Source organism: Musa acuminata, chromosome BXJ2-2, assembly GCF_036884655.1.
Source record: "Musa acuminata AAA Group cultivar baxijiao chromosome BXJ2-2, Cavendish_Baxijiao_AAA, whole genome shotgun sequence".
In the NCBI taxonomy this organism is placed as follows: Eukaryota; Viridiplantae; Streptophyta; class Magnoliopsida; order Zingiberales; family Musaceae; genus Musa; species Musa acuminata.
Window position 1 is genome coordinate 27,246,163 of NC_088339.1, and position 17,314 is coordinate 27,263,476.

At 39.0% G+C, this 17,314-nt stretch overlaps 3 protein-coding genes and 1 long non-coding RNA gene across 10 annotated transcripts; 1 reads left to right on the forward strand and 3 right to left on the reverse strand.

Annotated features, from left to right (window-relative positions):
- Window positions 1-798: 798 nt before the first annotated feature.
- Window positions 799-4,490, forward strand: LOC135605712 (uncharacterized). 3 transcript variants are annotated; one of them, XR_010484517.1, is made up of 4 exons: window positions 799-1,075; window positions 1,515-2,165; window positions 3,890-4,253; window positions 4,324-4,490. It is a non-coding gene; the product is annotated as an uncharacterized LOC135605712 (long non-coding RNA). The 3 variants fall into 3 exon arrangements; XR_010484518.1 differs by having other exon boundaries at window positions 809-1,894; window positions 2,092-2,165; XR_010484516.1 differs by having other exon boundaries at window positions 816-2,165.
- Window positions 2,090-4,189, reverse strand: LOC135605710 (CBS domain-containing protein CBSX3, mitochondrial-like). Its single transcript, XM_065096112.1, has 6 exons — window positions 4,059-4,189; window positions 3,193-3,456; window positions 3,016-3,097; window positions 2,577-2,650; window positions 2,418-2,478; window positions 2,090-2,325 (listed from the first exon to the last, which is right to left on the reverse strand). The coding sequence occupies exons 2-6, from the start codon at window positions 3,451-3,453 to the stop codon at window positions 2,186-2,188; spliced, it is 618 nt and encodes a 205-aa protein (XP_064952184.1). The 5' UTR covers window positions 3,454-3,456; window positions 4,059-4,189; the 3' UTR covers window positions 2,090-2,185.
- Window positions 4,491-5,280: 790 nt separating the features above from the next.
- LOC103975795 (actin-depolymerizing factor 1-like) lies at window positions 5,281-6,467 on the reverse strand. 2 transcript variants are annotated; one of them, XM_018822600.2, is made up of 3 exons: window positions 6,347-6,467; window positions 5,887-6,152; window positions 5,287-5,615 (listed from the first exon to the last, which is right to left on the reverse strand). In XM_018822600.2, exons 1-3 carry the CDS (start codon window positions 6,347-6,349, stop codon window positions 5,465-5,467), a joined length of 420 nt encoding a protein of 139 aa, XP_018678145.1. In that variant the 5' UTR covers window positions 6,350-6,467; the 3' UTR covers window positions 5,287-5,464. The 2 variants fall into 2 exon arrangements, with proteins under 2 accessions (XP_009389157.1, XP_018678145.1); XM_009390882.3 differs by lacking the exon at window positions 6,347-6,467 and having other exon boundaries at window positions 5,281-5,615; window positions 5,887-6,182.
- Window positions 6,468-7,088: 621 nt separating this feature from the next.
- Window positions 7,089-16,749, reverse strand: LOC135605714 (cyclic dof factor 2-like). Of its 4 annotated transcripts, XM_065096118.1 has the most exons (8): window positions 16,594-16,740; window positions 16,290-16,389; window positions 15,007-15,120; window positions 14,250-14,367; window positions 13,966-14,123; window positions 13,460-13,678; window positions 12,073-12,511; window positions 7,089-9,064 (listed from the first exon to the last, which is right to left on the reverse strand). In XM_065096118.1, the coding sequence occupies exons 7-8, from the start codon at window positions 12,208-12,210 to the stop codon at window positions 7,700-7,702; spliced, it is 1,503 nt and encodes a 500-aa protein (XP_064952190.1). In that variant the 5' UTR covers window positions 12,211-12,511; window positions 13,460-13,678; window positions 13,966-14,123; window positions 14,250-14,367; window positions 15,007-15,120; window positions 16,290-16,389; window positions 16,594-16,740; the 3' UTR covers window positions 7,089-7,699. The 4 variants fall into 4 exon arrangements, with proteins under 4 accessions (XP_064952190.1, XP_064952187.1, XP_064952189.1 ...); XM_065096115.1 differs by having other exon boundaries at window positions 16,290-16,741; XM_065096117.1 differs by lacking the exon at window positions 15,007-15,120.
- Window positions 16,750-17,314: the final 565 nt, after the last annotated feature.

Below are 17,314 nucleotides of genomic sequence, written 5' to 3' on the forward strand. Positions count from 1 at the left end.
CTCATATTGAACAATTAAGACATGTTCTGTGGAAGGATCTATTGGAGCTTTTGTCCACCATACTTCTCGTAAACACAACTAAACAAAAAGATAAACATAAATTGGTGAACTTTACCCTAAATTGATGAACCAAGAATATGTTCTCCAGTCCTGCATAGAATGATTCAAGAGTTGACTGGGGCACAAATGAGGATGATAGTGTAATATTCATATCCAGTGATGCAGCTACTTTAACAGCACTTGGGAAAGAGGAAGATTAAGATACGAACCAGCCCTGAAGTGCTTGGCCTAACTTGCTCCTCGTCACTTGGTTGGCACTACTTGCTTAGAAAGCATATCATGATTCATCAGATAAAATCTTCTCCCCCTTCATTGTAGTGGCAGCAACAACAACAAAGATGATATGTTGAACAAGGTGTGAGATAATGATTGATGTTGATGGTCGACAGATGATAAGGAGGTGGCTCTCATCAGGTTAATCAATCGGACGCTACTTCCATAAGTATTCCAACAGCCACATCAAAAGACGAAGAGGAGATCCAACCATTAGGTCAAATTTCAGATTTATTGTGAGTGGAAAAAGAGAGTTCTTGAAGGCTATTAAATAATACCTTAATCAAGGAAAAATAACTTCTTAAAATCTTTGGAGATATCACTTTCTTTTTTATATTTCTTTTTAAAAAACAAAAAAATATTTCTTTTTTAAAAATAAAGATATATAATATCGTTATATTGTTTAAATAAGGGGCGATACCGAGATGTATAGGAGATATGTCGCTCTATATCGGCTGACACGGGAGAGGACTTTGTATCTATAAAGCAGGGTGCGACGGGGGATTCTTCTCGGTACCGACACCCGCGCAGAGAGCGCGGGAGTGACGAGGTGGACGGCAGGCAGGGTGATGGAAACGGAAGGGGAGCGGGAGAGGGCGGCGGCGGGGAGTCAGAGAGGGAGCCCGCAGCTCGTAGTGAACGACGATCTCCTTTAGATGGCGAAGAAGGACACCTGGCGTTCAGCTCTCGCAAAGCCCGGCAATGGCGTCATCTCCTTCCACGACGACAAATTCAACTGGAAGTTAAGACGAGTCCGATCTTTATCACACTCTTTTTCTACTATGTTTGATTTAATCTCTTCCAAGGTTCGATTTTTCTCAGCTTTTCCCAACATAAATTTGTATCGGTCGAGTAAACCCCAAATTAGAGAACATAGTTTTCTTGTACATCTCTTTTATCTGGTTCCCTTCTGTGAGTAAGATCATCATCTTTCTTTTGCCACTTTCTTCAAAACAATCGGCATCCCAACTTTCGGTGGAAGAAAGAGCCCAAAACGTGAATTTTCTGGATTTTTTTGGTAAAGGATTGGCGAAGAAGATGCAAAGTTTCAAACTTTTTCCCCTTAAATGCGAAAATGTGTTCATCAATTAATAGATTCCTCTAGCTAAAATAGAAATCTTTTTCTTGTGGGTTATAGCGGGAGCGGCTGATGATTAGCTTGTTTATTTTTTACTTCACAGACACTCCCTCGAGACAGAGAACTAAAGTGGAGATCCATGTCATTTTTGTCCAAAAGAATTCATCACCTATTCAACTGTAAGGAGTCTTAGAAAGTATGAAAATTGAAGAGGTAGCACCGTTCCATGATACCTTTTGTTGCAAACACATTGAACAACAAGTTTTGCATGTTAGACTTGCCTTCTCTCGAGAACTGCAGTAACTATATGTATATATTACATCGTTTCAAATTAGCTCATGAGTCCAAATTATTGTCCATCTTTAGCTTTAACATGATCAAATATGCCCCTTTCCTAGAAGATGTCAACTTCTATGATCTTTCGCAAGCTTGGACCATTGCAATGGTGCAAAAGCCTATTTAGTTTCTGAATTAATTCTACAGGTAACTGTTAAATCTTTTACTCTATCATTTGATTCAATCAAGTTGATTTTATGTTGCAAGTTCTTGGTAATCTTAAATAGTGTAACTTGAGTTTTGTATAGGGAAACATAGTATGGTGATACCTCTATCTGCATTGCTTGTTTGCCATCTATATTAACTCTAAGAAGTTGAACAATTATTTATCAACCTTTAAACAGATCGCCAAGTGAAGAAGATGATTCCAAACACCATGGTGTTGCAGCACAGAGATTTTGCTACAGTAAATGTTCAAGTATGGATGACCATATTGTATTAATAATTGCCTTTGATATACTCATTCAGATGCTTCACTTCTGCTTGTTGCTGTTCTACTATTGTTCGAACGACATCTACGATTGAGATCATGCCAACTACCTTCTTGTCAATTACTGGCATGTGACGAATATGATGGTCTGCCAAAATAGAAGATCACATGTATCATGTATTTGTTAAATTCTTACCAAGTTTTGGGAGGAATCCATACAAGGAAGAATCAAATATTTACCTATCATTAGCTGCATAGCTTTTAGAATGTTTGTATCTGAAGTCACAGAAATGAGTTTGTTCTGTAACACAGCAAAAGATAATGTTAGAATACCAAGAAATAGGAGCAACCGTCCGAGTTCTAAGGAAATGCAAGCTTACGTGCAGTGCAAGATTATACCTCATCAGTCATTATTTCCCCGACTCTTGTTGATGTGGAAGATTTTCCTTGCACAATAATTTTCCGTAGATAATCTGTAAAAAAAGTGAATTCAGAACAACAAAATGGAGAATCACTTTGATTTGAACCAAAGTTTAAGGTTCCTGTTGTTACTTCTTCTCTGTCCTTGTCAGGGGATTGATTTATTTTGTAATGATTCTGAGTTATGTGATGGTACACATTTTGCAGACTTGGATAGTATATTTACAATATAACTCGAATGTCTCTATGTCCTAGGACTTATCTTGTCATATTGGGATTTGCATCATGTTTTGCTATATCACAATAATTTTGTAGCCCTTGAAATGTTTCTCATGATAACTGATCATCAACTAAAGGCAAGGGTTTTGATTTCAATATTTTGGATTACTTGGTGGTCAAACAAGTGAATTCTGATTACCTCTCTCAGTGACAATACCAGCAAGCAGTTTTTCATCCTCTGGCTTTATCACAACCAAGGCTCCAATATTGTGTTGTGTCATCTGCAAATTAAATTTTCGGCTGGAAGTGTTATTGCGATGCATCAAATTAGAGTGTTGTATGTTATGACATCTAACAAAATTGAATGAGTTAATACGTTCTGTACTGCATCATAGACTGTATCACTCGTGCGACACCAATATACTGCTTCTTTTTCTTCTTCTCCCTTTGCTTTCAGAAGCTCATATACTGTTATGTTCTCCAATCCTTTATGTGGTATTCTAGGAGTTGAAATAGCAGTCTCAAAACGTGTGACTATGTTAGGCCAGTAAAAGCCATCCGTGAATCTGAGGTGCTGTAGAACTGCATGTTTGAGCCGGTTTCCATGGGCCTGTATTGCTTTAACTACTCCTTGCATTACCTGTTGGTGCATCAAATGTAAACTCAGTGGTTAGATTTGAATGATTTCTTGGTTATGGATTACTTATGGATGATTTATCTGTAGCCTTGTCTAACAAACAGGAGTAAAGACAAAGTCTACCGATCTGGAAATTCAGCTAACTGTGCCTATTTTCTTGTGTTTAGATATTTGAGACTATGTCGATCAATTATTCATATGGATCGCCAAACGTAACTAGGATGTTGGTTATTCAAAATTTCATCAATGCTTTGAAAAACTAGAGCAAGGAGAAAGTCGGACATAAGTTAGCAAATCTGGAATGTTCTGCTAATCCCTCCATGCAACATGATGAGTAACCAAGAAGGAATTCACGGCGACTTTGGCTTGATGATAGTGAATTGAAATATGATGTTTTTTATGCCTGTGTTTGTGACATGAAATTTTATGTTTGCAGGCATGAGCCTTTTGGTCATCTAAGCCTCTCAAGTGAAAAAAATGCAGTATGCTGCACTGAACAGATGAGTTGAATTAGAGACTTGTGTTCATGCTGAGCATCAAATAGACACTTTCGATGAGGTTTGTGCAGATGGCCATCAGACTAATGTACTAAACCTTGTTATTACCTTGATCCAGGAGGGATAGCTGCAGCTGGTGAGGGTACCAAAATGGTGTATGTGCCTGCTCCCCTGGCAGTGGTTGTGAAGGCCATGAAGCTTCTCTCATGGATGTTTAAATGCCTGGAGCAGAGTCATATGTGTTGCAAGAAGGCATGCCTTACACCCTCTTTGCAGGAACTGGTTCTTAGCCTTTCCCTTGAGGTAAAATTTGGAATCTCCATCCCTGCTAAACTTCCTTTCTCTTTGAACAATTTCAATGTCATGGCTGCAGGTTTCTTCACACCGACGTGTGGACGAAGTAAAGCAGGCAAAGTTGGGGTTTGAGCTATGGAAAGGATCTTCATTTTCTCGGAAGCTTCTACTTTGAGCTATGTGGTCGTTATATAAAATGGAAAAGTGTCCTCTCGATATCAATCAATATTAGATGTTTTTTATTCATATTTTCTTGGATAATTTTGTGCTTGGCCTTTGTTACTTGTATAACCACAGGAGTAATGAAACCCAATTACTATAAGAAGTCCCCAAAGTTTGTTGTCTGCTATCTAAATCTCATAAGGAGATTTCATTAATAAATTCTCGAGACCAAAAATGATAACCATCCATAATCTGTTAAGAGCATCCAAAGATAATATGTGTTCTTACGCATATATAAATCTTCTATCATCTTTTTATTCTATTGTTTTAAGTCTTATAATTAGTAATTAAGCTTTACAAGAAATATATATATTATTTGTTTCAATCTTATGTTTGTTTGGTGGTGAAAATTTTCTCATTCGTCAAAATTTTTATTAAAAAATGATATCGAGTCGATGGCTTATCGAACGCAAACTCCATATAAATAATCAAAATAATTTTAAAGTTTAAAGGAATCCAAGATTAACAAATACTCTTCAGATAAGTAGTCGAGATTTAGCTCGATTATAGGTTATGAGATGATATAGACACTTTTTCAGATGACTCTGCAACGTAAGCCATGGCATCAATTCCTTTCCCCAAGAAAAAGTTGTGTCATCATCAATTCAAGAATACCAAGAGGGAGAGGAAGCCAGCAATCAGAACAACCACATCTCCTCCATCCACGGCACTCTTGAAACTTGGTTCAAGTGCTGTCATCAAGATTAAACCCCATCTCTGATCATACGAATCAGCTTCTGTAGTGTATGTACTTTGATTGATGCTTAGCACAGGTTGGGCATTGAAGACGGTAATTAATTTTGGTGTGGTCTCTGAATTGTTTAGTTAAATTACAAATATAAATGGCTTCAGAGACGAGAGAAAGCTGCATTCATGATATGGAAACTCGATGAAGAAAGTGAGGGAAGGCAACACAGTACCACATTCTTTAACATGGTTAATAGCACCCGATCTCATCACATCACAAATGATTGACCAACAATTCGATTGTGGCAGATTTATAGAGCTCTTCCTTTTATGATGTCGATGCTCATCTCACTGGGATCGGTTGCCTGTAGCTCCACTTGAATGCCATCAAGCTCCCTCTTGAATCTGTCCTTGGAACTGGCATACAGCATCTTGTTCCTCACCCTCGAGGTATCAGGAGACCTGCTTACAGCAAAAAAATGGCATAAACACGCTTGTAATTAATTGCTTATGAGTTGACTCCGTATATCATGCAAATTGCATGGTTTTTTGTGATTCTACTCGCGTTTATTCTGTTGCTGGTTCGCGGAAAAGGATCACCAGTTGTCCTGAATTCTAATGACTATGCTTTTGCCGGAAATCTATGGCAGTTATGTGCTCGATGTGCCAAACACACACCCACACACACACCCCGCACAACATCCGGCCATGTCTTGTGGATCATTCTGCCTACCAGGAAATGAAGAAGATCTTGCTCTTTTGGCAGTTCTCGTCGGTGATGAAGTCGAAGTCGAAGACGGCGTAGCGGCAATCGTCGTCCGGCAGGGATGCCGTCAAGTCGTCGTAGCTCTCCCCAGGCTGGCCGAGCCTCTCCACCTTCACCTGCTGTATCTTCTCCTCGATCTTGAAGACGATGAACCGGAAGTTCCTCTTGGCCTTGAGTTCCAAGAACTTGAGCTTGCACTCATCGCTCACCGCCATTCCCGACGCCGAATTCGCCTTGGCAATGCACATTGAGATCGTGATCAGTCATCGGTACAAGAAACAACGGTTGGTAATTCTCGATACACGTTCTACTCGACTTCATCAGTACAAGCAAAGCATTCATTAATGTTAATGCTCTCACGAGAGGTTATACGAATGCATTCGGAGTATGAAGAAGGAGAGAGGCAGATGAAGGAAGATAGGCTCACCATGGTGTCCTGCCGATGAGGGATGAGCCAGCCCCAGGGGATAGTGAGGAAGAGGAAGGAGAAAAGGAGTGAGTACAGGAGAAAGAGGGAGAGAGAAGAATAAATGATCCTTGGAATGAGGAGAAATAGATGGCTGTGGAGGGAGGAGGGAAAGGTGGGAGAGGAGAGAGTTCGAAGACCATCCGCAAAGCACTTGCATGCTGCCACGTCCACGGCGGTGGCCGATGAGTAATTTGGCCTTTGACCAAACCTTTCGCACACACTATACATATATAATGTACACATTCGTATATAATCTAAGAATTGATGTGCACAATCTTACCACGTAACAAGTTCAGATTTTTCCGACATGATATTGTTGATACGGCATTCCATGAGCTGTGATGCATGTCACGATTTATAATAATAATGCCCAATGAACGACACTGCAACAAATGAAAAATGACATTATATGATAGATGATGAAGTTGGTGAAATTGCAGTCCCCAAAAAACAATTACTGGATGCAGCTGCTTGAAGTGAAATCAGACTTCTTCTTCCAGTGGGAATACAGGTTTAATAGCTATTCACCAACTCCTCGAGAAATAAGAGGAAAATAATTTCATAAGACCCCAGTCCTGTGGTTTGATCGGTGAAGAACATTAACATTCACATTTCCAACTTTTAACACACAATATAAGCAGTATGTTCGGTTGGGACACTGCATGCACAGTGCACATAAAACTTGGAACCCACAAGAATATGATAACTGAAGAACAACTTAAACGTCTTCGGTAAACCATTCATTACATTCGTGAAAGAAGTAGACTCTGTAGGACAACAAAGATGAACCAGACATCCGATATTGCTATATTCATACAAACTTCAAAGTGAGCCTTAAAAGACAAAAAATGGAAGAAGAAAAAAAAAAACCAAGAACCATACGAAAACACAAGTACATTTTCGCCTCCCTACTAGAAGGATATGGTTTCAAGATTCAGTACTTGAGTTCCGAAGCCATTCTTTTTGTTCAACATTTATGACCTGAATCTTTCTTTGTTGGTTCGCTAAACCAGTCACGGCGGAGGAGATGATAAACTTTCTTTGGAGTAGAAATTTAGAGACAAATACCTTTTTCTCGTATTTACAACACGGATTACTGAACAGTCTTAGATGATGTTGACAATCCTGGTCCTTCCCTCTGATGGCTTCATGAGAAGCACAGGCAACTTTTGCGGTCAGCTTCGTTTCAGATCTCATGATCCTGATTACTAGATACAAGTCAATGCTGTTCACAAATCCTGTCTGTGTACTGACCTTCACAAATTGTATCCATGATAACAAAACCTCCCTCAGAACTTCTGATCACACCCTTTATGTATTTTCCTGAAAGGAGAGAGATCGGGATAATGCAGCAGGATTTGCATGCAATACATGTGCAGCATCCGACTTATGCGCCTTGTTTTCAGCCTTGGACTGGAAGACACCTCCTATACCAGGCCTGATACCTAGGGCAGCCCATATTGAACTCTTTGCAGCCTCCTCGGGATCATCTATCCTAAGAGTCTTAGGAACCCATATAGACTTCTCCATCTTCTCCTCACTCTGTAAAGTAGCACCTCTAGAATGCTTACCCAACATCGGAGAGTCATTTCCTGAACAACCACTACCGCTTGAAGAAGATGATGAGGATTTGAATCCACTATTAGATCCAACCCATGGTATATTCCACGTTCCATTGGACCAAGTGGTGAAGCCCCAAAATGGAGTTGGCATGAGAAAGAAAGGAAGTGTTGCCGCCATCATTGCTCTGGGACTCGATGGAATCGGATTTGGATAGCCATTCCCTGGTCTACAAGGATATTCAGATGAACATCTACCAGCTTCCATGGCAGCAACATTGCTCCAAGCTGGTCTCCATGGGTAAGACCAGGAGGACTCAGGATAACACTGCAACTGAGTCAGAGGTGCAAGACCATTACAGTAAACATGCATGCCACTTTGCTGCTTGTGAATTGCATTTTCAGCAGATCCATTTTCCAAAATATTGGAGGCTGCTGCAGAAGATGCACGGGAAGGTTCCTCCCTGCTTTCTTGACATATTGTGGAGCCAGAATCAGCATGTCCGCCTTGCTTTCTGATATTGAGCACAGTGGCCATGGGCTCACAGAGAGGGACTTCTTGACCAAATTTATGGATGGTCCCATTTCCAATCAGAGGTTGTGAAGGGGTTGCAGGCACACATGGGAGAGCTCGCTGATGAGTCAAGTCAAGAGTCTCTAGTTGAGCAGATTGTAATCCATTTGATGGAGTAACTAAGTTATGACCTTGTGATGCCAAATGCTTCCTCTTGCGCCTACCAGCACCAAAAGGGACATTCCTCATTGTTCCTCCAGCAGTCCAATATCTCTGACAATTCTTGCAGAAGTGTCTAGGCTGATTAACATTATAGTTGTTATAATAGCAGAATTTGGTGCCCATACTATTACAGCGAGGACATGGTAGAATTTTATCCGGCTTCTTGAGGACCTTTTCTGGTCCAGAGCAATCAACCTCAGTCTTGGTGTCTTCCACTGTATTTTTTACTGCTTTCTTTTCATCTGCAATGGATGTTTTACCGTCTTCTTCATTGCTACTGGTCAAACTAGATGAACTAATTGGTGAACCTTCATCCTCTTCATCAGGTGCTGCAGCTGAAATATCATTGACGTCCACATTTGTTACTTCTTTAGATGCATCCTGAAACATAATATCAAAATAATATAAATAATTATCCTGTAGAATAAGTTCAGTGGCATATTTCAGTGACTGCATCAATATCTAAAACTATGATGAAATAAAGAGTCCAAACAACAAAAGCTTACCCCTAATAAAACACAAATGAGATGTTTCAGAACCATATTTGTACAAAGAAATTCAACTAATACACACATATACGTTAATTTGTGGTCAACGAATAAGATAAGGGAGATTCATTTTAAATGGTACGAACATATCCAAAGGAGACTTACGAATGCACCTGATAGACAAGGTGAGTTGATTAAGATTAGTGATGCAAAAGGTAGAGCAAGATCTGAGAACACTTTATAAGAAACCATAATAAAAAGAGACTTGATGACTCTTAGTTTGCCTAAAGGTATTGCCTTCAAAAGAGCTAAATGAAAGGAAAAGATTCATGAGAACAACCCCACATAATCGGGAGATTATACATAATCTGTTGTACATCCCAGCTTCTTTCTATATTCTCTTTCCTTGCAATTTTAGATTTTTTTTCACTACATGAATGCAAACTACAATTAGTTTCCTCTTTTAACTAGATGAAATGAATTTAAAAAATTCAATACTTTTCTCTCTTCCTCCATCTATTCCTGACTGACAATTCTGGCCATTCTTCTTAGTAGGGACCCCCTTCATAAAGTAGGATATCAATCTTGTGTCATATAAAGTCATTAAATGCTACATGCTAACATAGCACACCTGAATTATTTGGATCCACTTAAACTGCTATCTCAACAGGGCGTGTACAATACTAAAAGTTATCTCAAAAAATCTTAAGCACAAATATGTTGTCCCTAAAACTACATAGCTAAGACCCTCCCTGTGTTTTCTCTGGCAAAAAAAATACAAGACATCAGATACTAAAAGTTAGCTAGACAACTCTGCATAAAAGGTTTTTCTAACTCTTTCTGCAGACATTTTCTGAGTTGTATGCGGCTTTAGATCTTCCACACAACTATCTTTGACGTATTTGTTAAATATCAAGGAAACAAGAAATGGTAATTAAGCATAAGTGATCTGTAGATATCTGATTTCGCTATAGGTTATGATCTCCTTCCTCATGTAACCAAGTTTTTAATCAAGCAGGTTCAATGTTCAGGAAATGGGCGAAATACATTTACTCCTCATAAACAGACTTTTTATTATATCATCATCTTTCTTTGGCCCTAGAAACAAAGTCAAGGGGGGTAGATGGAAGAAAATTCCTTGATAAACAGACTATTCTTATAGGAAAAAAAAATTCTACAAAAGCTCAGCTAAAACCGGATTATCACGGACTTAGCTGGTTTTGCCTAAGTCGTGCGGCACCCTTGCGTGTCCGTCCGCAAAGGTTAGCCTCCCCGAAACCTCCCATGGTCCCTTAGGACCTACAAAAGAGAAAACGGATTAGAGAAAGCGTCTCACTTGGGATCCACAAGCAAACATTTTCGAAAACACCTCATAAACAATGCAAATTACAAACAAACTTTACAAGCTCTGAACGATTGCATAACAAAGGGTCAAAATGATCCACTACAGACCGAATATCTCTCACAAGTGTCCACATGATACAACATTTATTTACAAGCCTAAGAAGGCCACCAAACCCAACTAAAATGAGGTTGTTAAGCCTTCAACCGTTCCTCTACATACTATGCAAAGCATGAACAAACAGAAAGACACGAATATACACAAGTATTACATCAAACATCATGTTTAGAACTTTGTCCGTGATAGGATGTTGGTCATTTCAGTTGGTGTGTATGAACATTTTGGTCATTTCAGTCTCAATCAGTCAAAAGCTAAGAGATAGTTAATACGCAAAAGATACTCAAACAAATGGAACTCAACAAGTAACACAAAGAAAATCAACAAACTCTAAATATTGTACATGGGAGTCAAAACTTTACCCACCTACTATCAAGTATTTCCAGTGAAAATGATTAACGAAACTAACATGCCAAATTTTCCAGAAGGTTGTGGTTAATGAAACTAAAACATTGCCACCCACTTGTGCACAACTGTAAATATCAGCCAAGTAGATCCTCCTACCAAAAACATAGAATAGATGGCTTCTCCTTAAAGCAAAAAATCATCCTTGCTCTGAGAGACTGAAATAAACACTTTTTCAAGTGACAGTGTATTTTGTCGCAGTCTCATGCTCTTTTTCTTTTTCGTTACCATTGTCTCATCAATAGTTGGACGAAAATATGCCTTATTCTCATAGAAGACATTCAGCCAAAAGCACACTTAAATTTTGGGTGCAGCAGATGTAACATCATAAGCAGGACATAACCCAAATCACTTAAACTTTTCTACAAATAGAAAAGTTCAAGAAAGCATCATGTTTTCTACTTTCATTCATGAATCATGATCCTCCGGTGTAAACAAAGCTGCAAGATACCTCCAAGTAAGAGACAAATCACAAGAACCACAACAAACAGGATTTCTTTCACTCTTGCGAAGAATTGAAGGAAAACAGGAAAACAATGTTCACAAGAACAAAACAGAATCAAATCTGTACGTTCCTCATAAAGAATAAGATTAATATTTGTCCAAAAAATCAAGGACTAGCTAGCATAAGCACTCAACGCGCAAAAGTTGTGTGAATGAACACATTAGAAAGCTCAACCACATTAAAGGTCGCTAAACCAAGTAATTCTGGTCTAACGAGACGCAAGATCCTCGATGGTTATCATGTTTCATCAAATAGCTCACTCGAGAAAACGCGAAAGAACTAGAACCGACCGAGTCATAAATTCCTCCCAGCAATCACCCTATCAAGAAAAACGCCACATAAAATCGAACGGAAAGGAGAAATTACAACCAGGAATCAAGAAAGAAATTAGAGGCAGAAAAGAGCAAGGAAAAGGAGAAAACGAACCAACCCATCTTTCTCCCACCCACAACCAGATCTTTAGATGCAACCCTAAAGAAACAAGAAGGGACAATCAAGAACAGAGAGAGGATGGGGTGGCTTCTCATCTCACCTCCTGGCCCTCCGCCGGTAACACGACGGTCTCCGCGTCCGCCTCCTCGACCTCGGCCTCTTCCCCATCCGGAGCGGCGGGCGCCGCGGGGATGGTGGTGCCGAAGAGCATGATCGCCGGGTCCTTGGCATCGGACATGTCGTCTGCGCCGTTCGATAGCGGCTCCCAACGATTCCAAGAGGAAAGCGAATCGCACGTCGTCCTCGCGCTATACGAGAAAACAAGAGCAAGATTCCTTCGCGGGGGGGGGGGGGGGGGGGGGGCGGGGAACCGGGAGGCGCCGGTGACCGGGGCGCCAGGCGGGCGTCAGAGTCGGCGAGGAGAGCATTCTGAGCCCCGAATTCTCGTGGCTGGGGATCGCGGTGGGTGACGTCATCCGGAACCCGCCAAAAACAGCCGGTCGAAAGCCCGACGACGACCTCTCTCGACGGTCTTTTTTCTTTTAATTAGAAAAAAAGGAGAACGTTATTAACAATTATCGAGGAATCCGAGAAGTCTTCGTAAGAACAATTAACTCCTTAATTCGAGATGGAACATAAAATCTTACAGCATTAGTAAAACTGTGAGCAGAAATATTTTTTGAGAGGTTAGGATTGATACTATCCTTCAAAAAAATAATTTTAAATCATAAGAATGACTGGGGAGGAAGGATGATTGTTGAATCTATAATTTTTTTATTTTTTTTAATTATGATAAATATATTAATACTAAACACGAACAAAGAAAAGAAAATATATGTTTTCTTGGTGGATAGAATTAAATATCTATAAATGTTTTTGGAGGAGATGAAGCGAACGATCAAATCCAAATATCATAATTAGAATTGGAAGAGAAATAAATATTAATAATGAACCAAAATAAAATCAAAACATATTATAAATTATTTTATATATCATATCTAAATAGATATTTATAATAACTTAGGAACAACATCATCCAAATAAAAAAATTAATTTATTATAATATTTTGATCATTGCAGTAAAAATACTGTAAATACTATTGAAAAAAAATATTGTAGATGAACCAACAAAAATACTGTAACAATCTAAAATTGATAAATAAAATAAAATAAACAAAAAAAATTTAACGAAATTTTTTTAAGGGATAATTTAAATACTTTTAAATTAGGATCATTATTTAGAAAAAAAACGAAAATAAAAATACTGATTGAAAAATACCTAAAATATGAATATTTTCTTTTAAAAAATCACCCTATAAACTTAACCTACGATTACACCAACTAACAACTTATCCTTCGCGAGAGACTTTTGGGTCATCTGACTTTTAGGATATCTTGTGTGATGAGAGGTTCAATTTATTAGTTTAACTAGCTTTTTCCTTTCATAAGTGACAATGTGACACAGCTAAGGAAGAAATCCACAATACCATGTCCATCGCATGGCTTCCACCCATGGGATGACAAGAAAGGATCCGGCTCCATGGAGACTTCCCACCGCTCTTTTTATCCTTTCCGTTCTGCTTCTCTTGTTCTCGACAATGTGGAGATCAGCTCTCCACCAGAGGTGGAAGATCTTAAAGAAAATGGTTCTCCGGCAGTGTAACTTGATTTCTCTATGCAGGCTCCATGGATCTCCTTATCAAGTCCTACATAACACAATCTCATCAGTTTTAGAACACCATCTAAACCTGTCTGTTATGATCAAAGAAGAGCACACAAAAGATACAGTTCAAAACTAGACAACATTTCCATAAAGATATAGCACGTCTTCCAACAAAGATCGTAAATTAACGGGAAAGATAGCATACGATGTTCTCCAGGGAAAAAGTGATATATCAATAACGTATACATTAAAAGGTTAATTTGCAATTTATACTAGAAAAATAATTTTCAAAGGGCCTATGTTATTAGCACCCCGAAGCTGAACACTTACAAATACAAACGGGGTTGTAGATAAAACGCTGGGTCCTCGGTGCCTTGATCCAATCGAGTTCCAGTCTGAAATCTCCAGGTCCAGATTTAGCACCAGGAACACCACCTTCAGCATTGACAGGAAGAGACATGGCGATGACGATTCATTCTAACATTGTGCTGATAACATTGCCTTTCCACGTCAGTAAATATCGATCTAGAGGGATTTGCAAGCTTGTAATACCGAGATCAGGTTTGACTGTTTAGTCAACATCATAATAACAACATTGACAGAAGGAAACTTGCCTTCACAATATGCCAGTGATCCTTGGGAATGAAGACAAAAAGCTTGCCATGAGTTGTCTTCCTGCTGCTCTGGTGAATTGACCCAGTTCTCAGTGTATAACTTTGTATGCAATTATCACTGCAAAAAAAAAAAAAGCTGATTCTGTGCTCAAATTGAAACTAAAGAATCCTGTGTTCAAATAATAGAATAATGATCATATTCTTGTAACTCGATCTGAGTGTCGGTCAGTGTAGAATAATAGAATGATGCAGTTCAGTGATATCTTCAGCCTGAAGAACATGAGTACACTGACTGACAACCTATGCCTACAATCAGTTTTGGTCCAGAAAGAAAGATTAAATTTACATGTCTCCCACCATTAGAAGCAAACCTTCAATACTTATTATTAAATTAAAGCCAAAAATTTTAAAGGTAAAATCTTATTCTGTGTAGTACAATATCATGGATCCTGCATTGATTAATAACCATGGAGCAGCATGCTTCAGGAAAAAAGAATAGGCATGTACAAGTTGTAAAATCACAGAAATTAGCCATCTATCTTATACTGTGATACAAATGTTGAAATTCTGTCACGTGATCCGACTTCTAACCAAAATTAAACACAAGATTCCATTATGGACAGCCGATATATTACCCTAAGCTACACTTGACTGTCTTACAAGACACCACCAATTAGGAACGACACTTCAAAATTCTTCAAAACAATGAAAACATTTACTAAGTTTAGATAAGAACAAATTGAAGAATTAATACAACCTCCATAAACTGAATCAGAGTACAAGTGCCACCTCTTCAACTCCTCCTTTGAATTAAAGTTGAACACAAATATTTCACTTGGAGCCATTGGATGATCTACATTCCATGCCAGGGCTGTAAATTAACATTAAAAAGAAAAAGAAAAGCCCTCAACCAATTTCAATTTACTGTATCCCCTTTTTCAATAAACCTTGTTAAACAATTTGGAAGCAGCTAAAATTTCTCTTCATTATTTATCTTAAATTGCCATCAAAAAATTATTGCAAAGGATTTAATTTTATTTTCAATTAATAGTAGCATTAAGATCATTAAACAATTTCATGTCATTAAGTCATGACAATATAATAAGATGCACATGTGAGCAGATTTATTTTATACTATCATGTCTGCATCAGAACAGTATAAGTCTAACGAGTTCAAAACAAATGAAGCAGGCAAGAAGCAGATCTAATTTCTGATAATTGTATGCATGCTTACAACAACCAATGCATATTGCAAAACTTCCCATGATATGAAAATGTGTTGGTAGGTAGTGTTTCATAAAAGTTCCTATAATTTCTTTGGACATCTGTCTAGTGGATATTAACTTCAAAGCAAATAGCATAATTTAAAAGTCATTTTAGAAAGTATTAATTCTGGAAACTGACATCTTTGAGTTCAATCATTCATGGTCAACCAAATGCCACTTAGAATCAACAGGAAGGCTCTGCAACATAGTAGTGTTTACCAAATTGTCTTTCTACTTTTTTTCTCGCTCATTGTCCACGGTTCTACTTGATTCCAACCAATTTTAAACGTTGTTTTAACTCTCACCAGACATGCATGTTACAATATAGTGACACACAAAAATGCATCACCCTGTGGTCAATCAACTTATAATATATGGATCTGCAGTGATGACTTCAGAAATTCATAATCGTGATCCTTTCGTGCAATGCTAGTTAGGCAATAAAAATACACTTGAAAGAAGTCATATTACAGGAGACAGTGATATCCTCAATTGCTGGATATTTTCTGTCAGCCACTCAACTACGATTTTCTTGGGACGAGGATTTGTTGTCCCTTGTGATGCATCGTCACTTTGGCCCATAACTTTATTCTTGAAAAAGACATCTTGCTAGATGTGGAACAATGAGGATACGACAACGACATTGAATAATTTGGACTTGTTGATGGCAAAAGGACCTATATTTCGACGTACATAAGATGTGGGAATCATGGATTAGGTTTTCCAGTAGGGGCAAAAACATAGACAATGTGAAAGCTTTCTTACGAATGCGCACCTTCTTGCAGTATTACTGACCCAATTCCCTTCGATTGGAGACGTATTTATTCTTTCTTGAATCAATACTTGGCCATTTCAAAAAGCTAGAAGTTTCTACACTGCAAGAACTGACGAACCATCAGCACCTTCTTCCCTTCATCATCTACCCCAAAGCAGAATCTTGACCCTCCCAGTCCCACCACAGCAATCGATAAAGATTCCAAGATCCAAGGACCAAAGCAAAACCAAGATCGAATAAAGATTTTGTAGAAGCCTATTTCCCATTCAAGGCTGGACTTCTCCGATGAATACGACGACATTACCTAACTTTATGGCGTCGATTGACGATCGAAGGAGAGCCCGAATCCTCGACATGGATCCGGCGCCGCGGCAGTAGCCCGATCGGAGTATCCTGAGGGCATTCGAGAGGCGCATGGGCGGCGAGGAGTTTCTCTTGAAGATTGCCCATCAGACGACTACCACCGGTTCTTGAAAAACCGTCAGGGGTGACGTCACCTCGCAGTTCACCCGTAGGAGATCGGTGGAGCCCATCCGCGTGGATGCCACGTGCTCCGGATGACGAGGGCATTTGTAGAAGGCAGCCGGGTCGGGTCCGAATCAACGACTGACTCGAACGGTCCGGTCCATTGTGAGGGAAACGAGTCAACCGACTCCGCAGACCAGTCCTCGTGGTCGGTTTATATCCCTCCGATCGGAACATATTGTCCACACGTATCTTAAAGCATGTCAAGAACTCCAGTGCTGTGCATTCAGAAACCGAGGCAAAATCACATCTATTATCTCTTAGAGCATGTCGAGAACATATATATGTATATGTTTTGGATGTGTAGGTAAATATTTATAGATGTTTGATGTGAATAATTGGGAGACTGCAGATCAATTTCTCTAAGAATCGTTTGATATGTTTGGTTAGTCATCAGAACAAAGAACGAAATCAACTTTATTTGGTCAGCTGTAGATGGTAAAGCATTGCAGATAAATGTCTTGGACTGTGTTTAGGATCTGGCTAAAATATGATACTTA